This window comes from Anguilla anguilla, chromosome 13, assembly GCF_013347855.1.
Source record: "Anguilla anguilla isolate fAngAng1 chromosome 13, fAngAng1.pri, whole genome shotgun sequence".
Classification (NCBI taxonomy): Eukaryota; Metazoa; Chordata; class Actinopteri; order Anguilliformes; family Anguillidae; genus Anguilla; species Anguilla anguilla.
In genome coordinates this window covers 19435282-19460906 of record NC_049213.1, presented here as the reverse complement: position 1 = coordinate 19460906, position 25625 = coordinate 19435282, and the positions used below count along the sequence as shown (strand labels likewise).

Below are 25625 nucleotides of genomic sequence, written 5' to 3'. Positions count from 1 at the left end.
GCACAAACGCACACATAAACACACAGACTGTTATGATAACCGCGAGGTGCTCAAATGGCTGGACTCTTTTTCTGAGCTTTTTCTTCTACAATGCTCGGGATACTTATTGATGCACACATATTCATGCACATGTGTATCTGCATGCATGGTTTTTCCCTCCATCCACCTGACCTACCAGACCACAGGGTAAGAAATCTAGTGCACATATATGCCTCTCATATCAAAAGATGACTGGTGTATTTGAAGTAATCTGTGAGTTATGGAGAAAAATGTAAAAATGCTACAATCGCCCCTAAACGGCAGCCGGAAAGGGAGCTTGGGCTGGCCCAGAAGAACTGACTTGCTGATGCTAGGTTGAATCACCATTCACCGGTGAGTTTGCTGTTTAATAACTATCATCATCATCATCACATTTAGGTTACACTGCCTCGTCCTTTCACAAAACATTTATGCCTCCTATAAATTTGTTTATGGATGACTAAAGTTTGATACTCTCACAATTAATGGTGTCTTTTCTAAATCACCACTCTGCAAATTATAGCCTACGCTTTAGCAAAGATGTGCATCGCGTTGTAAGCTCAGCTCATTGCTACAGACTGTTCCAGATTAGGCCTATGAATCGTGTCCTTGTAGTCCACATCACACACTATATGTGCCATGACAGGCGAAAAAATCTAACTTTTGATTTTGTCAGAGTGTCCAAAAAGATTGGGTCGGGACTACTCTGATTGGCTGCAAAAGCCCTGATAAAGCTGCAGATGTTACGACTTTTCTCCGATATTGAAAATTTGACTGCAACAGCACTCACAGCAAATGTTCTACAGTATACGTGCATTTGTGGTTGTGTAGCCTGTGTAGGCAAGTGAAATCAACAGCACCGAATGGAATCATTGCTTGTTTTTTTTTTAAGTATGAATATTTCAAGATGGATCTGAAAAAATAAATGGATATCAAAAATAGTAAGGGAGGGTCGGTATAAATCTAACACAGCGTTTGTTTCTTAACCCCTAAGTAAGCTTTTTCAAAGTAAATAGCCTATCATAAATGCCTAGTGGCTGTTTTCTTTTCCATTAATCACATGGAGCATCCTGTTAAATTTATAACAACTCTCCCCTATATCATGAAAAATGTAAATATCAAGTGAAATATAAATGTAATGTGAAATATAAATATAATACCTATATTGTGAACAGAGTCTAATGTTTCAGACAGCAAAGAACAGAACATTTATGGATTAAAGGTTTGCTCAATGTTAAAGGACATTGAAGAATAGTCCTTTTCAAATGGGAGAAGGGGAGAAACAGATTGTAAAAGAGGGAGTGATTCACTGACTGTCAGCTTGTTTTCCTTCTTTGGGAACCAGCTGATCATTCAGAAGGAAGGACTTGGACTACAGTATCTTTTTGTGTGCTTCTGAAAGGCTTTTGTGAAGATGCATCGCTGGGTGCGAGAGAACCGTGCTACTGCCAGCCCGCCCCATGCTGAAAAACAAAGAGTCCCTTTGACGGATCCAGAAAAGAAATCATTTAATGCAGTGTATTTTTTTCAAGCCTAAAATATGAATACAGAAGGATTGATGAGCAGAAGGGCACTTCTCCAATGTAGAGGCCACAGTCTGGGGAGCGTTTTGAGAAAAGCTGCACAGAAAAGCTCAGCGTTCATGATCTTATGTTCTTTTTTCTTGCATTTGAGCACCGTGGATCTGAGTTCTGACCACAGGAGCGTCTCAGGAAACAGAGGAATGCAGTTGTCTCATGAAGTCAGAACATTCTGATTCTGCATGCTCGTCTTCTACAGTAGCACCCGATCTCCCAAACCTCTTTCTGATGGTTTTTGTGCATTAAATGAAGTAGGCGTAATCTCTCTGCACACACACTATGGTACAGTCATTTAGTTTTTCACAAGAAATATATAATTACAGTTGAAAGAAAGGTTAATAGGCATATACTGTACATCTTTGTTTTACTGACAGTAAGTAAAAGTTCATTTGTGAAGCTCCTTTCAAGAACAAATTCAAAGTGCTTCACAGAGCCATAAAATAAAAACAGGCACAAAAGCAGACACTGAAATACAAAGATCAAACAGATTTTAACTGAAAGCAAGCCTGTATAGGTGAATCATTAGCTACCACTTAAAGGTGCCCACAGTGGCCACAGACCCTAAAGTCTAAAGGAAGGTTGTTCCACAGTTTGGGAGCCACCGTGGCAAAGTTCACTTTTAATCTAGACCTGCGAATGGCCAGCAGCCTTTGGCCTGAGGACCTAAGAGACCTACTGCTGGTGTAAGGAAAAAGCAACCTGCGAATGTAGGCAGGCACTTGACGATAAAGTGCCATGAAAAAGAATTTGCTCCCTTCCTGATTTCCACAAGCACGCTATTTTATGATCAAAGGAAATTCCAGAAGAGATGATAGAAAAAATTGTTGACAGATACCAGTCTGGAAAGCCACTTCCAAGGCTCTGCAACTTCACCAAACCACAGTGAGATCTATTATTTCTAAATGGAGAACACTTGGAACAGTGATTAATCTTCCCAGGAGTGGCCAACCTGCCAAAATTTCTCCAAGGACGCAGCAACAAATCTAAGAAGTTAAAAAACGGCCCCTGAAGAACATCCAAAGAACTGCAGACCTCTCGAGCCTCAGCTAAGATCAGAGTTCATGATTCCACAATAAGAAAGAGACTGGGCAAAAATGGGATTCATGGGTGAGTGACAAGGCAGAAACCACTGTTAACCAATAGAAACATCAATACTCATCTCAGTTGCTAAAATGCCCCCAAGCCTTTGGGGATACTGTTCTATGGACAGATGGTGGAAGTAATTGCCCCCTTAAACTTAATAAGTGGTTATGCCAACTTCAGCAGCAATAACTACAAACAAACACTTTGTATAATTTGATACAATGGAACATAAGTAAACAGAAAACATGTTTAATATTACATTTGTCGAAATCAGGAAGTGTGCAAATACTTTTTCACAGCACTGTATGTGATGAAGAAGAATTAAAATATCTATACTGAATTTGATGGGAAGCCAGTGCAATGAGGCTCAAATGGGTGTGTGACCATCTATGAGATCTTGTTAGAAACCTCGCCTCATCTGTACCCTGCCTGTCAAAACTATGCCATCTACCCCATTCAACACCTTTCAAATAACAACCTCTACCCCATTCAACACCTTCCAAATAACAACACCATCTATCCCATTCAACACATTTCACATACCAAAATGATCTATCCCATTCAACCCCATCCACTTGATAAAATCATCTGTCCCATTCAACACCATCCACATACCAAAACCATCTATCCCATTCAACTCTGTCCACATACCAATCCCATCTATCCCATTCAACACCATCTACCCTATTTTGAGAGAAAGAGAGAGAGTAATTTCTCCCAGGGGAGGACACCAGCTCTGTGGTCCCATCTTGTGAATGTGTCAGCTTTAGAACATAGGTAGATAAGATGAATAGACATAGATGCATACACAGACAGAGGGCAGTACCTGCAGGGGTTCGGTCCCAGGCTGCTGTAGGAGTTTCACGGCTCTGCCACCCGCTGTCTTCTGGCCCCGCCCATCGTGCCAGGTCAGGTTCCCACCCATCTTCCGGGACCGCTGGTAGCTGAGGTCCTCAGCAGAGAGAGCATGGTCCAGAACCGCCCGGCAGAACTGGAAACTGGACCCTGCTAGAAAGAGAGACAGCGCGAGACTCTGTCAGGCTGTACCTTGAAAGGAGAGAGAGGCAGCTAGAGAGAGAGAGAGAGAGAGAGAGAGAGAGAGAGGCAGCTAGAGAGATGGCTAGAATTGGGGTGCTGAGCACTATAAATGGTCCAGCTCGAACACGGCAATGGTTCTGAGTATCTTCTGATTATAAGATCTAGGCTAAAGCAGCCACAGAAAAGACACCTCATTTCCTTCCCTGAATCTCAGAAAATGTTTTATCACAGTCAGCCTCAGGATATCTCCCTCTGAAGAAATAAATCGAAACCCCTCTGTACAGACACTGATGTTTTAGACAGGAAAGCACGTTAGAAACTATTCTACAAGAACACATTTACAACAGCATTGCCACTGACGGAAGCAGACATTTCATACTGCTTTTCCCCCGTAGACACTAAGGCGTGTGTAAAGTCTGGAAGGTATCAGCATTCAAGAGCCTCTACAGCAAAACCTTAGTCCCCAGCAGAACACTGTAGCCTGCCCATTCCCCACAGGGGTCTCTTCTCCCAGCATAACAATATTTCATCTTGAAGTAGAGCCCGTAATAAACTGTAGGCACCACAAAAGTAAAATGACTATATTCCCACAGTACTCTGAATGTTCCTCTCCCTTAGACATTCCAATAATGACTTGATTTATGAAATCCAAAAAGGAAGGGGGGTTGGGGGGGGGGGGGGGGTAGAGAAGGTGTGTGAGTGTGTGAGGTTCTGTCATCAAGACAAATCTCAGAGGTTTAAGGGACATTCTTCTGCTGGCACCTACTCTCAAGACCCCCCTCCAACTACAGGATGAAAACTAGTTGACACTGAAAACCTTGCCGTGTGCAGGGCTGCTGTAATTCAACAACATTAATTGATTATAATAAAGAAGCCCAACGTGCTTCCAGCCAGCTAAATAAAAGAGAACTGGATAGGTGCTCAACAGCTAGGACGGCCAAACTACAGTAAAAGCTCCTTACTCGGACACTTCATTAATGAATGTAGGTTCACTACATGTTAATTTAAAATTTCCTGTAATAAACTTGCCAGATTATTAGCCTCTTCCAGTTCCAGCGCTACAGGAACATAAGGGAAACAAGCTAGAAAAGCTGTGAACACAAACAAAGGAGCCACCCCCCAAATAAAGAGGAAAATCCCTCTCCATGGCTCAAAAACCAACCGAAAATGTCATCCTTCAGCCATCTTAAATACCGTACACAGCAGGGATTGAGGATGCTTGCCCTTATTGGGTGATGCTGAGTTAAGGTGTGGAGGGAGCTCCAGCTCATTTATAACAAGGACTGGCTAATTAAAAAGTTGACAAATTTACTTAAAGTGGCCTTATGTTGTTGAAAGCAGGACTAAACACCATGCCACTATTATCAAACATGAATATTTTGTTACTAATAATAATATTCTAACTCTGCAGATTAAATAAATAAATTTCATGATGAATATGATCAATAGGAAAATTAAGATTGAAAACAGAATTCTTTTCTAGACAACATGCAAATTCTAAATCTAACCAATTTGGATATCTTTGTTTTTTCTTTCCCTTCCCTCTCTCCTCCATCTCTTTGTCTTTTAAGCTTAAGACATACACTGTGTTTTCTGAGATGTTTATTTCAGTCAGGGAGTTAACTTTTTTTGTTTGTTTGTTTTTTATTTGTCAGAAATATTATCTACCTGTGTTTCCTTACTCTATTCACGGAGAAAAAACTCAAATAAAACTTTTATAGATCCAGTTGCATTTTTTAAAGAAAATTTAATCATGTACATTAATCAATAAAATAATCAATTGATCGGGTAATTATAATTTTATAATTGTAATTATAAAATAACAATTAGAAGAAGCCCTAGCTTCCTGTAAGACATCTGTCAGTCTCAGTAATTGTATTCTCTCAAGGCTTGCATTCAAACCAAGGCAAACCTCACAGAGTCTCACCATACTTTTTCAAACGAGGCCATAATAAATTTTGGATATAAAAGCCTCTCTATCTTCCTCTTTTCACTCTCTCTACCTTTTCTGTTTATGCCATTTCTCTTTCTATTTAGTCTTTCTCTCTCCAAAAACAAACACGTGTTGCCAACCTCCGCATACCCATGGGTATCTTTCCATTGCGCCTGGACTTTTACACAGCACAGTATTTAAAGAAATGATATGCACTCCCATTTACATGACAATGATTCTAGCTAAAGGTACAAAATATTAAATATTCAAATAATGAAGACTTGTTTTTTTCCCCCAAGCACTGTAAGGAAGTCTGTTTCTCTGCATTCAATTTCAGGCAAGGAAATTAATCATAGCAGCAGTTATCTGTTACATGCAGGCTACTTGGGCTATCCATCATGAATACTGATGAGTACCGGAACTGCAGATTTGTTCATTACAGTGTGGTTAGTTGATGGCCTCATAGGGGAATGGTCAATTGATTGAACAAGCAGCATCTTCCCTCGAGATCCATGGTGGCCATTTCAGGCCAAAGGATGGGACTAGAATATCTTCAACATCTACAAGCAAACTCAGTTTAATGTCTCGTTAAAGGTTTAATCACTGCTGCTCTGGGACACGGAAGACTGTCCCCTGCTGGCCTAGCAGCACCACCCCCTCTCCTCCGAGTATCAATGAAACCCAGCTGTTCACTGTGAGAAGATGATCCTGCGGTGCACTATACACTATACATTATAAAATGGGTTGTTAAGATCCTGGATTGGCTTAGACCGCATTCTACATGTGATTGTAAATCCAATACAGTAACAGTGAATCAAAAAGTATCATTCCATGCACAAACCATTACTTACAAATAATGTTACAAAATAGATAATATTGTGTAATTGTTTCTATATGTTGAAACCATTTTATGAAACAATATGACACTTGAGGCCGTGCTGTATCATGAATACAGACACGGCTACAGGGGTTCGTGTCATGCCTAACAACACCGCTGTAGCCGTGACTGTATTCGCGATACAGCACTGCCTTGAGTGGCGTATTGCTTAAGTGCAGTATATGATGTTCTCAGACAGATCGGTTATGAATTCATAGTTCATCCACAAAACCCCAGGTTCTCAAAAGTTACGAAGGAGGGGGCCGTATATTGAGAACAGTAGTCACAAACGGTAACAATGATGGTGACAATATCTATTTACTATTGTCATTGCATTCATCTTCATCAGGACTATAATCATCACTATACATAATTTTGTATCATCTTCATCAACAGCATGGATATTGTCAATGATATCATTATCACCCTCATCATCACTTTTGATCCCATCATCAAAATCATCATAGTCATTATTACCATCAATATCTTTGTTATCATAATCATGAAGGTAAATACAGGAAAAGTGATCTAGTTAATCCAATAATGGAGAGGTAGACTGGTTTTAACTGTATTCATCCTGTTACAGTGCATCTGCACATAGCATCTGCACATAGCAATATTATAATATGCACACAGATACAGGGCCCAAATGAAGCAACATTTGTCCTTAATATTTCAGTGTATGGCCAGAATTGTGTGTGCATGCATGATTTATATAATGCTTGTGTCAATGGAAAAAGTCAAATGTGCACAAATTTAATTTATAAATTGCAGTTAGCCCTGAGACTATGGACATGTAAAGGAGTTATAGGACACTGCCCAGTAAGCACACTCAATTAGCCAAACGTGGTGACTTCTAATTAATTCAAAGTTTTAAATTAATTTCAAATTAATCTTACTTTTACATGCTGCAAGGAAAACAGCCCACTATATAAAAACACCCAAGGCAGGCCAATCTGTTTTGCAACCATGCTAGCACAGCCATATCAAGTTCAAGATTACTAAATCACAATGTTTTGGTAGATGTTTGGTTTTACAAACAAACGTGCATGACAAATGCTTGATAAATCAGTTTTTTTTTCCTAAGCAGACTCCTACATGAGAATGTTCAGAGACCTGAGAAAAGAAACTGTAATTAACACAACTACTCAGATCTGTTAGAAGCAAGGTAGAGACATGCAGGGTTTTCATCAGTCTCATTTATTCTTGACGGGGAGTGTTGAGGGAGCACATTAGCACGTTAGCAGAGGGAGGAAAACTGCCAGCTGAATATTAAATAAGAGAGGTTGGCAGCCTGGTAGGTACCTGGTTTGACCCTCAAACTCAAGCGATGCACTGGTGGCGAACGCATAGCTGGCAGACTGCTGGCATCAAATAAGTAATTACAGGTAATAACCAAGTACATCCATCCATCCATCCATCCATTATCTATACCGCCATATCCGGGGCAGGGTCCGGGGTGGAATTGCTGGAGTATATCCCAGCATGCATTGGACAAGAGGCAGGAATACACCCTGTACATGTGGCTAATCTTTGGTCATTGCTGCAGAAGGACCTTGTGGGAACTGAGTGGTGTTACATCTCTGTGAGCAACTGGGTATTATTTGGACATATACCCAAGCACAGATGGGTGGCTACATCTCTATTTCTCTGGCGAACAGTAGGATTGTGGGGTTTGCCATTATATTGTTATGTAACAAGCAGAGAGAGTCTGTGCTGTTTTAACTTCAGGACAAAGGGGGCATGTCCGATGGCAATACAGTGGTAATGGATGTTCTGTATTATAATAAAAAACTGAAATTTACTACAGTTAAGAAACAAAGAGAATGGAATGGACTGGAATATCTGGTGAGTCTATAGAATCTGTGCAGATTAGAACAATATGGAGTGTATAAAATGCAGACCAGAAATAAAACTGCTACAATGTGGACTGTTGCACTAATTCATTGTCTGTCTCTGTTATAGCATGTGTATTTCTGCTAGGAGCAGAGGAAGGGAGATAGAGAAGAGGGGAAGAGTGAGTGAGAATTGAGAAGAGATGGGAGAGAGAGGAGAGAGATTGAAAATGGGATGGAGAGTAGTTGGAAAGATGCACAGCAAGGGAGAGTGAGAGAAAAAACTGAAATTGAAGGACAGACAAAGCAAGGGGGATAGAAAGCAAGAGAGTGAGACAGACAGGGAGAGAGAGACTTTTTTAAAAACCCCATTATATTTCATAATCGATCAAGGCATAATTCCTTTAATTACTTCTGCAACTTCATCCACACCCAAAACCTGAAAAATGAAAAAACTGAACAAGAGAAACAAAATGGTAAACAGAAGAACATTCTCAAACATCAATAACCAATTTCCCTTCATCTATTGAACATAGCATTTCTGCAAACACCACCTATTTTCAAAATTGAGTAGATCATTAATCAGCAGATATGTGAATTCTGTTTTAAGTCTCAAACTGATCAGGAAGAATAGCCACAAACACCAACTCTCGGGTCAGCACTGTCCATGTAGTGCTTTCTCTTGTTCAAAATAGCCAAACTAGCTTGTGCTAACACTAAGTTCACCAACTAAATTTAACTAAACTAAATTGACTCATGTATTTGAAGCTGTAAATAAACTTAAACATGTCAAAATCACTGATTAGTTTAAGTGAAACAGCTGGAAGCCTTTAAAGAGCTGCAAGTCTAGGGCAGTCTAAAAAAACTGCTCCACTGCCTCTTCAATTCCACAGGTAACAATTTGGTTCAATCCTAGAAGAACAGAAACACACAACACCATCTCTTTTCAATTTCTCAGTTCAGCCAGCTCTGCAGGTGGGCATACATCACATTCGCATGGAAAACCAGAGGTGCTGAGCCTTCTTGCTTTGATTTTCAGGTTTTCTTGTCGTGCCACAGCCATTGCGGAACGAAAGTGGGTTCGCAAATAGCGAAAAGCGGAGATAAATGACAGCAGGACATGCCATAATCTGCTCCAGATGAGACCACATTTCACTTCTAAAACACACAGAGCTTTCAGGATGGACTGGTGACTAGTTCTGAATTCCTTCTGGAATTGTTTACCCAGAAAGCATGGTGAAGGTAACTGCACAACATCCATAATACATACACAAAATCATTGTAGATCTATGCTAATTTTACAGTTATTAACAAGGCCATGTACTGAAACCCAATGAGAGGGGTGAATATTTATGGTATTCTCTTCAAATCAGGACCCTGTATTACTTTCTCAAGGGTACTGTACAGTAACACAGGTGAACTGAACTTGCCACCTGTTCTGCTGTTCCGTCATGACTGGTTATGAGACACCTACAGTGAACCGAACTGCTCATACCGAATCTCTGGGTACTGGAGCTAGGGCAGGGCATGAGAGAATGTAAAGGATTCTTTTAGCGTGCAGTACTACTCATCACCTGTATATCTAGCTACTGTAATAATGACAACAATAATTAACTGAGTTTATATAGTGCCTTTCATAATTTGTAAGGAAAGAGGGCGTGCACCTCAGTCAACACTAAATGTGTAGCACCCACAAAGTGGTCTACCCCATTTTCTTGAAGGGAATTGGAGACCAGATGAAGTGGGGACCATTGGCCAGCTTGGTACAGCCAACATGCATTTTTCCACTGACCTTCACAAGGTTAGCAGCGATGATGCCTGGGGGTGGGGGTTGGGGGTTGGGGGCTTTAAATAGCCTAATTAGTATCACCCTCTCACAGCAAACTCATTAAAAAGGAAAATTTAAGCCGGGGCATGGGTCGATGGAAGAGGTGGTATTGAACATGGTCCGGTGACTCCGGTAATGAGGCAGAGAGGCTTTGCCCAGCTGTAAGCAGAAAACAGACATGCAGCTTGGAGGCGCACCTGATACCAACAGTAAACATTTACAGATAAAACAGACAAATCCCCACAAATCACAAATGCAAACAAATCGAAACAAGTACATACAAATACACAAAAAGATACACAAATCCATGCAAATGCATACAAAACCACACAGATACATTTTTTTTTAAATCACAAAAGACATAAGAACAAATCCACAAAAATACATACATACACTACATGGCCAAAAGTATGTGGACACCTGATATTCATCCAAAATTATGGGCATTAATATACCATTGGTCCACCCTTTCCTGCTATAACAACCTTCTATCTTCTGGGAAGGCTTTATACTAGATGTTGGAGCATTGCTGCAGGGATTTGCTTCTATTTAGCCAGAAGAACATTAGAGAGGCTGGACACTGGCTCGCAGTTGGCTTTCCAATTGATACCAAAGGTGTTGAATGGGGTTGAGGTCAGGGCTCTGTGCAGGACAGTCAATTTCTTCCACACTCTTCTGGACTAAACCAGTTCTTGTCTCGAATGTGTTTGTATGCTTTAGCATTACGATTTACCTTTACTGGAAATAAGGGGCCGAGCCCAAACCATGAAAAGCAGCCCCAGACCAAGGGGTGTGCACATGTTTGATCAAATAGGGTATTTGCACAAATCTAGTGCAAACGATGTACATGAGCCAGGACGGTTCTTGATCTACAGTAAGTACACTTAGTCTTGAACTCACGAACAGGCCGTCTCAAAATCAAACACACTCATAGTCCCCAATATGCCCAATATCCAAGCCTGTTTGGAATTGAATTTCAAAGCACAATAATGTCACCAGCTAAAAAAAAGTACAACAAACAAACCACAAAAAATGAGCATTTGTGTTTAAAGAGGGGAAAAGGCCACATGCTTTCATCATTACTGGCCTGCTTGTCTATTATTGATCACAAAACATGAGAGACGCCCTATTCTTTCATTCGTGAATGTGGACGGCAGGCAGACTGAATGGCCTGCTTCACTGATCAGACATAATTCCAGTTTCTCCTGCTCTGTTTGTGCTTGTCTTTTTGTGGTCAGTATTCTTCTGAACATCAGTCTTTGTGGGGTACAGGGAAGAATAGCATGCCATGTGGGTCCTCAGGGACTGGACGTCTCACACTCCCCCTGTGTGACAGGCCTGTGGCAGGGTATGCAGCCTGGCACTGGGTTCCACAACTACCCCCCAAACTCCAAACATTCACACCACACTCCTGCCCAGCTTACTCATCGCTGTTTTCATACTATCCATTCATTCAGCTTCATATGGGGCGACATAGCTCAGGAGGTAAGACCGATTGTCTGGCAGTCGGAGGGTTGCCGGTTCAAACCCCGCCCTGGGCATGTCGAAGTGTCCTTGAGCAAGACACCTAACCCCTAACAGCTCTGGCGAATGAGAGGCATCAATTGTAAAGCGCTTTGGATAAAAGCGCTATATAAATGCAGTCCATTTACCATATTTTAATGAAGAAATGCAGGTAAGGAAAAATGAAATCTGAAATTCTTTGCCGGTATGTTGTTTTAATATTTTTTTGCATTCACTAATGGCCCAGAAAAAAAGAAAAGCCTTGAAACGTCCTGTGCCTTGGTTAAATGAAAGCATACGTGCCATATAGAGGGTGTGTCGTCAGGCAAAACGTTGGTGGAGAAAGGCTAAACATGTGATTCATTTGGACTCATTAAAAGAGCTAATGGACAGTTTTAATGCCGCAGTAAAGAATGTTGGAGCACAGTATTTCTTGGATCTTATTGATAATAGCCGCTTCAACTCCAGGGTTCTCTTCAGTGCTATTAGCCGTGTCACTGAACCTCCCCCATGCAATAGTATTGATCCCTCCCCAGAAATAGCGAAGACTTTAACCGTTTTTTGTCAACGAGGACAATATTCAAATGCATATTTTTTCTCCATCACAAGATGCATCCCCAATTATTCCGACAAAGACTGCTGCCTCTCTTGAGCCTTTTAATAAGATCTCTATTGACATGCTTTCTGAGATTTTTACAAAAATTAAGTCTTCCTCATGTACCCTTGACATACTGCCAACTAGATTTCTCAAAGAGGTTTATGAATCGGTCTGTCCACACATTTTAGCTACTATGAATACATCACTAATGACTGGTACTGTCCCAGCCTTGTGTAAAAATGCAATTATATCCAGTTCTGAACAAACCCTCGCTTTATCCAAACTCCCTGAATAATTATAGACTGATTTCCAAATTGCCTTTTTTATCTAAAGTTATAAAGAAAAGGTCGTTGCTGAACAATTGATTGCTTTTTTAAACAGAAATGCCTTTTTGAAAAAAATTCAGTCTTGTATTAGGGCTAACCATAGCATGGAGACAGCTTGTCTTAAAGTGATAAATGATCTGCTTATAGCTTCTGATGTTGGGAAATCATAACTTTTACGTCTTTTAGACCTTAGTGCTGCTTTTGATACTGCTGACCATGCTATTTTATTGGAACGTCTTAATCAATGGGCGGGTATATACAGTTCGATTTTAAATTGGTTTTATTCTTACCTGCGCAACAGGAATTTTATTCTAGCTATTGGTGACTCAAGCCCATCTTGTGTTAAAATTACATGTGGAGTACCAAAAGGGTATGTCCTGGGACCACTCCTCTTCTCCATTTACATGTTACCCTTGGGGCATACCATTCATAAATCCAAAGTCACTTTCCATTCTTATGCAGATGACACACAAATATACCTCTTTTAACCATAATAATATTAAACAGATAAACGCACTTCATTACTGCTGATATAAAACACAGAACGTCAAAAAATTTCTTACAACTGAACCCTAATAAATCCTCTCTGGTGATGTTCCACCTAGCCTGTACTGCAGCAGTCTTCAGCTCCTGCTTGTTTTGCTGGCTAGTTGCCTTAGGTTTTCTCTTCAGAATATGGAACAAAATTGGGTGACTATCTTTGCCAGTCAGGAATTTTCCCATTTATGGCTTTGAAAAAATCCTTTGTTGCTTTTCAAGTAAGTTTGGGATCGTTGTCTTTCTGTAGGATGAAGCGTCATCCAATGAGTTTGAAGGCATTTGCCTGAACTTGAGCAGAAAAGATGTTTCTGTACACGTGCGAATACATTCCACTACTGCTGTCAGCAGTCGCACCATTAATGAAGACAAGTGAGCCAGTACTTTTGGCATCGAAACAAGCCCATACCATAATACCCCTACCACCATGTTTCACAAATGTGGTTGTATGCTTTGGATCTTGGGAGTTCCTTTTGGCCTATTCGGTCTCATCTGTCCACAATACCTCTTTCCAGAACTCTGCAGGCTACTTCTTAGCAAACTACAACCTGACCATCACTTTTTACGGCTAGTGGTTTGCATCTTGCAGTGTAGCCTCTGTAGTTTTGTTCTTGAAGTATAAGTATATAGGTATATGTTTAAAAAGTAATATCATTTCCACATGGTGAAACCAAAATGTATAAAATGCCCTTAAATAAAAACCTGAGAATTTACACATTAACCACGTGTGAATTGTTCAGTTACAAATGTAAAATTGTGGATTACAGAGCCAAATCAAGAATAAAATACGTCTTTCCACTTAACATTATAGAGTGCACTGTATGTAATGTTTTTTTCTTCTTCATTATTACATCTGTGAGAATCTCTAGATGAAAATGGAATGTAAAAAAGTATACCATGTATTTCTTGGAAGCAATTTCTCTTTCTCTTTCTTTCTTTACAGTATCTCAAATAGCACGAATGTTTGACATGCTATTAATTTATGCAGCTAATTTTCGATGGAACTATTTATGGGGTATTTCTGGAACCTTGCTCAAGGTTTAAAAATATGAATAATTAAAAAACAGTTTCAGTAAAATGTTCACATCCTCCATTTTTTAACCACTAGACCACACATGCTTACAAACGCAGAACTGACTGTTATAATACCATGCAATTTTCTCTTAATTTCGTAGTTATAGATGCATGCCTTGCATGAATTCACTATTACCAAACTGTAGAAATGAAGATTAATTAAACCATTAAAGGTGCCCTTGAAGCACTTAACACCGTAATTAATTGGAAAGCCAATCGTCTTAATGCTTGAGAAAACCTGGCAGGCCGGCTTCAGGTGAACTGTTCTTTCTCCCTAATTCGTTTATCTAAAAGACTGAAGATTGGGAGAGAGAGAGGGGGGGAAAAAGAGTCGTGTGATAACACGAAAAATAAAAAGGCAAAATGACAGTCCTCAAGAGCAAAAAAGGTGGTTGTCTCTAGGTATCGCGAGCTATATTTCAGATTGGGAAGTACTGCACTTTAATTCCTAGCTTTCAATTTAAACACCATTTCCTTAACCAGCAAGCACCCCTAAAACCGCACCTTTATAGACCCTTCTAGAGCGATAAATCCTGTACCCTAAACTTTAAAGTATTACGAACCAAACAGTCCCATTGGGTGTGAAGATAGAGACACATTGCATTACTGTGTAATTGTATGCGATGCGTGGAAGGCAAAATAAGACTGCAATTAGCCTGAGAAAGTACAGCACGCGCACCGACAGGGGAATAAACAAATATGCATGACTGCATATTTTATTAACCGTTTAATTTTTGTTTTTTATCTTCATTCTTCCACCGGTACTCACATAGGAATATCCAATAATTCCCGTGACTAAAAATGTGCTATGAATAATTTGAACAAGCAACATGTAAAACCGACAATTCCCTACTATGCGATATCTGAAACAAAAACGGTACGTTTGAACTTTCCAATAGAGTAACGCCAAGACCACGCCCGATTTCATAAAATAATAGCCTATTTCGATGTGTCATTTCCAAAACGACGTACGCAACCTCCACGGGCAATAAAATGAGCAATGGCTACGATTCTCCGTGCTTGATTTGACAAATATCCTGTCGTAGTCTATACTGTTAACCACAATAACTTCGCGCGCCTTAATAACCCAGTAAGGTAATAACAAAAGGCAAGACAATCGCTATAAATTAACGCAGGAACATTTTTAAGGTAGGTTATAAGAGTTAACGTTTTCTTACCATCCACAGCCATGGTGTCACCGTCTCTCCCGCTGCTTGATAGTCTCAGGAAAATCTGTCCATGCTTTTCGGTTAATGATTATGGCAGCGACTCTCGGTCGAGACCTCTGCGACCAGGTGGAGGTGTTTTCCAGTTTCACACAGTTCAAACAATGACTGACTGGTCAGCACTCCTGTTTCCTCTCCTCGACGACGGCAAACTGTAAAACACAGTCTGTTTTGACTCCTCCCTTTTTATTTTTGTAAATACATACACCTGTGCGCTGAAACGGCGAAGACAGCTGACTGGATCCCTGTGTTAGCACCTGTAGGTCTGTAGAAACAGTTTGCTGTGCGCCCCCGTCGCCTTTAAGTTTACTATGAATGATGTGCGCTGAATTCGCATTCGATGGACCGTGCGCGTGTTATTAACGACATCTGACTTTCTGTTCTTAAGAGGAATAAGCCCGCCACTCCGAACAGACCCTCTTAGCTCGATGCCCTAAGGTTAGAGAGACAGATGGCAAATGCGGTCGAGAAAGGCTCAGTTGACTGAGTAGAAACACGCTTTTTAGGGCAGCTTGCTGGCGGTTTGATTCTGCTATATCTACTGCTCAGATGGATGATGTGAGAAACGAGCGAATCTTTCTCTCAAGCAGAAGTGCCTTACAATTAATGATTTTTTATGGAGTCCTTCAGAAAAGTCCGTCATATCCTGCTGAATTCCGCAGCCCCTGTGGGAAACCAATGCACATTCGCAGTGAAATTAAAATAACCATCTTCCTTACGGGATAACACGCGTACACTTAAATAAATTAAAGACCAACAACCTAGAAGTAAGGTCAAAAATATTTTACAATAACATGCAGCGAGCTACCGTCGTGAAAGCCCCGCGGTACAATGTGTTACCGTACTTCGCGAGACAGCAATAATGTGTGACTGAGAGGGCGCTCGATAAGGTAGTCCACAACACAATGAGTTCAAATACCCCATGAATTCGGAAATGCTTTTTTGCTGTGAACGGGAAAATTACACAATTATTCAGTTGTACTGCAGAATGAAATGGCCCTCAGGAATTAGATGACTAAAATCGTAAGGTAATTATGACATGTATGATTACTCAGGTACTATACAGTTGAGGAATGAAATCAGTGATTGCCTTTAGGATAGGCCTGTAACCCATGTTTTCTAACCACTGCTTCTCACGCAGCGCCTTTTGTCGTGAAAGGCGCAAACCGAGGGCCATGAAAATTAAACGGTCACTCCACACAACCCCAGATGATCCAGTAGGAGATTCTGAAGTAACATTTACTGAATCTGGAGGGGAACTGAAAATTGACATCAATCACAATTTTACCAGGTCATTTTGCAGGTGTATGCTTATTCTGTCATGTCCTAGCTGACACAATTTGCAATCAACACACCGTAATTGTCATACCCAGCTCGATATAGCAATAAGCAGCCAGTAACTGTTATACCCCCGTCGTATATAAATAAACATCAGTCACTGTCCTGTCCAGCCCTATATCATGATAAGCAGATAGGAACTGTCATGCCCAGCTCCATATAGGAATAAACAGACAGTATCTGTCATGTCCAGCTCTATATCAGGATAAACAGACAGTAACTGCCATGTCCAGCTCCATATAGAGATAGGCAGTAATGGTTATGCCAAGCTCCATATTGTGATAAACAGATAGTAATCTCCAAACTACCCAATACAGTTTCTCACCTTCCTTCTGTGGATTTTGTGCCTGTGGACACATTTTGATGCTCTGTCATTTTGATGCTGCTAACCATATTATTACCTCCGTCCTGAGTGGTAAAGTGAAACTGCTAATCCAGATGCTGCCGTTACCAAATATGTGTACAGGCAGTGGTAGTAAGTCCTGTGAAATAAATATATTTTATATGGTATTTCACATACATTTTTTTTCTTCATATACAGTACTCTGAACAGAAGATCTTACAGGTACACCATGGACATGCATATTTAACAAGACAGGCAAGCACGCCTTCAGCTAACCTAAGCTTGTGAAGCTTGTGAAAAACATTGGAGCTCCCATAAAAATGAATGTGTGTGTTTGTATGGGTAGATGTGTGTGTAGATGTGTGTTTGTATGGGCAGATTTTTGTGTAGATGTCTGTATTTGTATAGGTAGATCTTTGTGCAGATGGATGTGTTTTGGTAGATGTGTGTGCCTGCAGCTTATTTCCCCTTGTAGTTTAAGCAGAGTGAGATTCTGTTTTCTCTCTGTTCATCACATTAAAGCAGGCTCATTCAGACAAAGAGGCTGTTTGGTGAAGCTTACAAAGATTGACACTCAAAAAGCAGACAGTCTTGTGATCGTTTGGCCTCCCTGCCACAGATGCACACATTGTCTTTATCAAAGGGAAGCATTTGGGGCATACAGGAAACAGGAAGTTTGGTATTGGGCGGGGGGGCAGGGTGGTTAGCTGTAATGCAGTACATATGAAGAGCTATTTAAGAGATACCATAACAGCTGTGGTCATTTTACTGTAGAACAGTCCTAAGAGCCACATCTGATGCACAGACACAGTAGGTTCAGGCTGGTTGTGCAGTCATCAGTGCTTATGCAGCAGCATTCAGGGGTTGCCTGTGCAGTTGTTTGCACAGGTGCTGGCCTGCAGGTAAAATGTCCTTTGGAAGAGCTGCCATTGTGCTTAGACTTGCGTCAGGATTGGCTGATGGAGAGAGCTGTGTATAATTTCATTGGATGGCTCATTTGTATCAGGCTGTGTTTCAGGACTGTGGACTGTGGCAGCAGAGCCCCTTCACTTCCATGCACCAAACCTCTCAAGGACAACAATAAGTTAGAAATATTACATGTACGCGTGTCTGTGTGTTTTCTTTCTCTCTGTCTCTTAAACATTTCTAGAAGTCCAAACTTGTGAGCTTGGCCTTTCTCCATATCCTCTCCCCTGCCATCCTGCCAGAGAGGAACTGGCTATGACGACATCCTGCCCAGAACACTGAAAGCAACTGATTGACTTCGACCAACCAATTATTTCTGGTTTAAAACTTGTTTATGTAATGCTGAAGACAACAACGTTACTGTGTGCTTATTCAGTATTCATGCTATATGACTAGACCCAGCCAATCATTTACTTTGTTCGATCTTACTATATGCTTATGTATTAACCATATTAGCCATATCTCGACCAGCATATTCCACTTTTCCGTAGTACTGTACTTATAAAGCAGAGTTTAGGGTCAGACCCAGTTTCTGAGCCTTTACACCTATCCTGTCAATGCCCAGTGACTGTATTTCAGTAACTTTGTGTTTTTGAAACTAAAACAAATAATAAAGACAGGGAGCTGAGAACAGCAAGCAGACTGTCTCACAGTCACCTGTGTTTGCTCACACTCACATGTATTTGTCCTTTAAGCTTCTAAAGAATGGCGCATAGTGAGCTTCTAAGAGCATGGAAACAGACTCAAAGAGTGCAGAAAGAATAGACCAAGGACAGGTTAAACAAGGCAGTCCCATGGCCTGAGTTTACCTTTGTTATTTCAGAAGAATTAACCAGGAGGCTGACTCTGTGTGCTCTGTCAGAGCATAAGCACCCCCTCAAGCTGGCCGCTGGTAATCACATTCTCTGCTTCTAAACGTGGGAGATTCTAGTTCTGTATTACAGTATAGAATGGCTGGAGAATGTGATCTAACTTACAGATGAATGTGAAGCAGCATGCATACAGTCTACTGGTTCCCATTTTATTGTGCTGAGTCTTCTGTTTTCTCTTCTCCCTTTCATCATTTAAATGATACTGATGCCTCTCTGTAAGTGTGTGCATGTGTGGTATGCGTGCATATGTACTTACGTATGTGCCTTCTGTGTTTATGTGCACATGGGTGTGTGTGTGTGATGTTGTTTCTTCTAAAGTAACCTAGTAGCATTGTTTAGTACTTTATACATTGTTACTACTACATGCATTTATATGCAGACTAACAGAAACCCCTCTCATTGAAAAACATATTGACGCATTCAATGTATTATTTCCATTTATAAATAGGAAATTGTACGTGGTGCAATGTCACAATGCTTTTTTCTCATGTTGGCTTACTGTGCTAAGATGTGAGAGACCAAAAGTGTCCACTAGAGAGAGCCAAGTTACAGTCTTTCCACAGCCCTACAGCGTTGCCAAAACAGTGCAGAGGAACAGTGAATTAATTAATTTAGTGGTTCTTTAATGACACATGCTTCTACTTTTTGTGTGTTTACGCCCATTTAGAAGATCCATGTCTACATGCCTAAATGCATTGAGTTGCTGCCACATGATTGGCTAATTAGATATTTGCGTTGACGAGTAGTTGAACAGGTGTACGTAATAAAGTGGCTGGTGAGTGTGTGTGTATATATATATATATATATATATATACATACAGTTTAGATATACAGTTGGGACCAAAAGTCTGAGTACACCACCAAGAACTGTTTTTTTTTTACATTATTTTTTAATAATGTAAGTCACAGAAGGGTGTGTATATATTTACTGAAGGTCAGAAATAGTTGTACTTGCTGTGTTCACCTTAGGCCTTAATTACCACCCTCTCTGTGCTTGCCATTGATCCCACCAGTTTTAGCGATGCCTCATCTTCCATTTCAGCCCAGCACTTTCTCAACACTTCCTATAGATGATCCGTTCATGGTGTTTGGCCTTTCCCTTCTTCAACTGCTCCCACAGAATGAGGTTTGACTGAGTTCAGGGCCGCTGACAATGCCATCCTAATACGCGTATATTTTGCTTATTGGCCTTCCTTCATTAAGGGGTGCATGGATCACTCAAAGTTGTGAATCAGTCCCCAGATGTGCGCTGGTTTGAGGCAGGAAGTGAAGATGAGAGAATCCCCTGCCAGCCTGAGCAGATTTAGGCAGGATCACAGTGATGTGTGATCACACCATGCCAAGTCTGGCCTGATACTTTTGCAATAGTAATCAAACGGCACTTAATACTTTTATCTTACCAAGTTAATGAGTTTGTGCCAGGGCTTCCTAACATGGCTGAGATGGGCTGCATCCCCCCTGTCTGTGTGTCTGCTTGTGTGGCCGTGTAGGTGGCTGTTTGACGAGCTGACCTGCCTGTGCTACGCGTTCTGTGGTGTGCTCTTCGGTCTCTGCAGCCTGACCAACCTGACTGTGCTGTCCTCTATCTGCTGCCTGAAGGCGTGCTTCCCCAGCTACGGTGAGAGTCTGTACATGCACGCCATCATACACATACGCACACCATTACACACACATATATGCACGCTACCTCACACACATGTGCACACATCATCACACATAAATGCACACATTTACAACTTAGGCCTGGATTCAATGAAAATGTATCCTTAAATTTCATTGACAAAAATAAAAGCTTGCGGGGTGGCTGAAGGAGGGAAAAAAATGACAAATTATGTGAAAGTTTGAAAAAAGTTTTACAGTTTAGGACAAAGGATCAATGTCAATTGAAGCTACACACATTAGCAATGCCCGTCATGTTAAAATGTTTCATTGAGTACGACCGATCTTTCAGATGATTTGTTTGGGCAAGAAAAAATGTATGAGTTTTTTAATTAAAAGATTCAAAGTTAAAGAGTGTTTAGTAAATCTGAATTTGTGTTTCATAATTTGAAATTGAGCCTCAACCTAGCCCGGAAAATGCAGAGAATGAAATCCAAGACAGACACTAGTTTGCCAGTAACAGCTGTAAATGTAAGCATGGGCTGGGCTCTACAGAGTGATTAAGCCAGTGATGGCTCTCACCACAAGACCAGGCTAGAGTCTGAATCTTAATTTCTACTTTTCTAGTTCAATTTTATAATTAGTGAATTTTTATTAATGTCTATTTTTGTGGGTCTCTGCAGATCATTGTTATGAGTTTTTGTTAAATTTCTTTCCCCTGCCCCCATCCCTCTGTCCCATCTCCTCACTTGGTGGCAGGTAACAAGTTCTTGCCATGGCATGCACACATGCTGGTGGCAGGTGTGTGGTGCTATGCCAGCGTGTTCGCGGTGGGGCCCCTGGCCCGTTGGGGGCAGTATGGGCCCGAGCCGTATGGTACATCGACTGGCATGCGCCCAACCGCGAGCTCTCCTCCATGACCTACATCATCTGCCTCTTCCTCTTCTGCTACGTATTGCCCTGCACCATCATCTTCACCTCCTACGCCTCCATCCTGCTGACGGTGCGCGGCTCACGACAGGCTCTACAGCAGCACGTCTCCACCCAAGCCAGCGCAGCCAATGCCCACACACTCATCATAAAGCTGTGGGTCTGGGGTTGCATTTCATCGTAAAGGTGCATTTCAGGGCCGACACAAATCCTATTGTGTCGACACAGCCTATCCCAGGGTGCACTGGGTGAGAGGCAGGAATACCCAAAACTTCTGTATAAAAGAAATATTAGACAATGTCTCCACTGATGATCAAACATGCTAGAAAAAAACTACGAAACAAAAAAACAAACAAACAAAAAAAAAAAACTTGGGGATTAAATGGTATGGTATTGGCCACTGGAGGCCTCTACCTCATCTAAAGCTGGCTCTTTGCTTGACAGGTTTCTGTCATGTCAGTGGGAGGTTGTAGAAGCCATAGTATTCTCAGGATGCTGAGCCTTGATTATGTCTCGGCTTGTTGACATGGTCATCGGCAGATAGGAGAAGCAGCTTGCAAGTCTATCAATTGCACGTCAAATTGAACAACATATGAATGTCAGGGAAACAATAAGGTTAATAGCTAACAAAGACTCATTTGGCTCAGTGCAGTATTTCAAAAACATGTCACAAACATACAGAAAATCACATCAACTACATTTTCACAGTATAAGCATTGTGAAACTGTGAATACTGTGAAACCTCAAAGCGACACACAACAGATTATAGTGGGATGGGAGATGCGCCACCAAGTTAAATGAGTGAGTGAGAACCTGTGGCCACAGAAGTTCTTTTTATGGGAAACCCTGAAAAGTACCGAACTGTCAGTGCTATACTGGAATGGGGTGTGCCACATGAACTCCTAACTGGGATCATCAAACTTGTTTGCTGGGAGCAGGGGCTCACTTGTGCAACTCAATGACTCATGAGTGAGGTGTCTCAATCCTCTCTTCTCCTGTGAACACATAAGGTTGTTGTTCTGTTCTTCAATTAGCTGATGATACACTGCCTGTTTAATGAATGAATGCCCTTTAGTTTCAAACCCTCAACAACATTGGATGAAAAGGAACTATTATTAGTTATGATAAAAATTTAATTCATTCATTCATACATTTTGCTTTCAGACTGAAGATTCTGTGACTGATGCCGGTAAATTTGATTTGTCAGTATTAGTCAGCTCTGTGTTACAGCTTTTGAAAAAAGAAACCAAAACAACAGTACTTCTGTCACTATATATGCAATTTTGTACTCTAGCCTTATTTATTTCTGGAATGTCTTTATAAAATGTTTAATTTCATTTCAAAGTTGGAATGCTAAGTTGTAGTACATTGTTTGTCATATACAGTGCCTTCCAAAATGATTGCCAAAATCTGAGCAAAAAAGGCTGTATAAAATTTAAGGTAAGGTAATTAGCTATATTGCATGCTCAAACAAATGGAAAATTTTATTTTTATATTTTATATTATTTTCTTATTGAGCCTTGAATATAGCTCATTATTATATTATGTTGTGCAAGCTTTTTGTTCCTTTTTATTAATAATGCAAATAATTGTAACCACTACTCCATAAAAAATACCCGAAATGACACAAATAAAATGAAAACTAGAACAACAGGTTGTGCTACAGTCTATTTCTTTTAGCAACCCTGCAATAATGCACAAAAAAACTTTTATGGTTTGTTGACTTCCTTTACTGGACACATACATGGAAAATGTCTACAAAGTGAAGCACACTACACATTTGTCACATGCGGATATACAGTGACGTGGTGCCCCCAGGGGAAGATGAAGCTTGTCACTTCATTTCGTGCCTTTGGAGTTTGCAGAGGACCAGACATCCTGACCCTCACTTGCCACCACCAGGGTTCCATCATCCTTTAGGTAGAGGCGGCACGTGTTGCAGGAGCATCGGTTGGACTTAGTGTGCCATATGGCACGGTCGTTCTTCGTATACATGACTAAATTGCAGTCTTTCTGCATACATAAACGGTAGGGTTCTGATGAGAACGTATCAGAAGCCCAGGTGGGCTTCCAGCCATAGATGACAAAGTTGCCATCCTCCTGTGGAGATAGATTGTTTGAGGTATAGAAGCTTTTATGCCAAACGCTATCAACCTAAACATATTTACATTTTAGTCATGTAATAGTCCAAATAATTTCCATAAATTAGCACTAAAAGTACAAAATTTGTGACAATTTTGGACTTACTAGAATATAGAAAGTTTTATTCATTTTAATCCCTGCTTCTTTATCTCCAAATGGTTATGTGCAACCATAATTACAAGCTAATTCCATCGCAACTGTGTTCCCCACCAATTTGGGAGGATGCACTCCAAGGCAGCCACCTGTCTTACCTTTTTACAATATTAATTGCCCATGGTGTAGTCATTATATAAATAACTGACATATATATATAAATGCAATTGAATACCATCTGGCAAGTTCCATCAATACCAAAATTAGGAGCTACATTTTGTAACTTTAGGAACAAAGTTCCTATTATGTAGAGCTTGTGAGTGGACAACTGATGTTTCCAGATTCCTGTCTATGGCTGTCTGAATATGTTGTTTTTGTCACAGAATGTCAAAAATAATTCTATAATAAATGAATATGTAATTACAGTTACTTCAGGTGTTAATAATCTATCTGTGAATCTGTTACTCTGGATGCCCACCACCAGAAGAATCACCATAGTTCACTGTGGGCCCCTATAACTCTCTGTCACCTTCTTTGTACTCTTGCAGGTTACTTACCTGGAACACAGCTTTGAACTCTCGGTTATTGGAGACCAAATAATCTCCCTTGCGGAGTTCTTCATTCACGGACAAGAAGTTTCTGCTCATAGCTCTGCAAAGACAGTATTGTGTTTTTTTTTCCTTGTCTGCAGATGTTGATTAATGATTAATATATTTTTTAATACATAAATTATAGTTGATGTTGAAAAGGAGCTTTGACAGAAGATACTGTGCAGTAACTACCATAATTTCAAATTCTTCTCAAATGATTTTCCTAGACAATGAAAATGCCAAATGCTTCTGCAATAAATAAAAAATCAATTAGGTTGAAATAATTGGCAAAATATTTAATAGCAGAAGCAATCAAAAGATAAGAGACAGGTCTGAAGAGATGAAAAGGATTAGGGGTGACACTCACAGGCTGTGGATGGTGCAGCTGGTCAAATAGATGAAGTTGGAACAGCAATGTGCAATGCGAGACGGACCAATCCATTTTATAGACACACAAAGAAGGAGGAGACTGGGAGGGAGGATTAAATTGCGCAACTTTCTGTGATCAGCATAAACTGAATTACAGATACTTGGAATGTATCTGCTGCTTGTTCACCCAAATGCCCCTCACCATTGCATGATACAGGAAAGGGTGGGATTGGAACTGGCAAAGTTACAAAGTTCAGTTACTTAACCCCTTAGCGCACATGCCTAATCTTGCCAATCCTTGCCCATTTAGGGGGTACTCTATTTAAAGCTTTATAACTCCAGATGTGAACACACATCACAGAGACTTGAAAAATGGCTTAAATGAAGCAAGACATTTGTACAATTTACACTTTCTACTAATGCAGATTAGTTTATATACATAATTTTGGAAGAAATAAAGTGCCACAAATGCAATTGTCTAGACAAAAAATCAAAAATGAATTTGCACTTTTTTAGTTTGCAATGAAATACTGAGAGATTGCATATATACAGCAGGTTAAACTGTACATGTGCTGGATCAAAAAAGTCTTGACCATCATAAAATCTAATGTGGATATGCAGAACTACTATAGATGTATGAAGCAAAAACTAAGCAGTGTAACCAATGATTGGTAAAAACTAAGCAGTGATTGTCAATCAAGCCAGACTGTACTAAAAAGTTATTGTATATTTGCTACGTACAATAAATACTGCATGTGAAATATATATTGTACATACATACATAGAGAACTTCTTTATCCCCATGGGGACATTTCCCTCGCAGCATGTTACATTCACATTTACGAACAGGCATTTATACCAAGAAACATACAATCATTCACGCAACAAAAACGCTGGGCAGTGAAATACATACATACCAATACAAAC

General features: G+C 40.4%; 2 protein-coding genes and 1 pseudogene across 4 annotated transcripts in view; 1 reads left to right on the top strand and 2 right to left on the bottom strand.

The window, feature by feature from the left end:
- The window catches only part of LOC118211956 (sterile alpha motif domain-containing protein 10-like), a 23690-nt gene extending 7404 nt beyond the window's left edge, over nt 1–16286 (bottom strand). The window contains exons 1-2 of one of the 3 annotated variants that reach the window (XM_035389568.1): nt 15409–16286; nt 3508–3686 (exon numbers count right to left, since the gene is read on the bottom strand). In XM_035389568.1, coding sequence (XP_035245459.1) covers nt 3508–3686; nt 15409–15421 — 192 coding nt within the window. In that variant the 5' untranslated portion in view covers nt 15422–16286. Of the gene's footprint in view, nt 1–3507; nt 3690–15408 lie in introns of all 3 variants that reach the window. The other 2 variants (XM_035389567.1, XM_035389569.1) reach the window with 2 other exon arrangements.
- Nucleotides 16287–19985: 3699 nt separating this feature from the next.
- LOC118210833 lies at nt 19986–22094 on the top strand (annotated as a pseudogene).
- A 1117-nt stretch (nt 22095–23211) lies between these two features.
- On the bottom strand, nt 23212–24762 carry LOC118210834 (mannose-specific lectin-like). The gene is made up of 3 exons (XM_035387290.1): nt 24697–24762; nt 24297–24390; nt 23212–23604 (listed from the first exon to the last, which is right to left on the bottom strand). The coding sequence occupies exons 2-3, from the start codon at nt 24384–24386 to the stop codon at nt 23344–23346; spliced, it is 351 nt and encodes a 116-aa protein (XP_035243181.1). The 5' UTR covers nt 24387–24390; nt 24697–24762; the 3' UTR covers nt 23212–23343.
- Between the last annotated feature and the right edge of the window lie 863 nt (nt 24763–25625).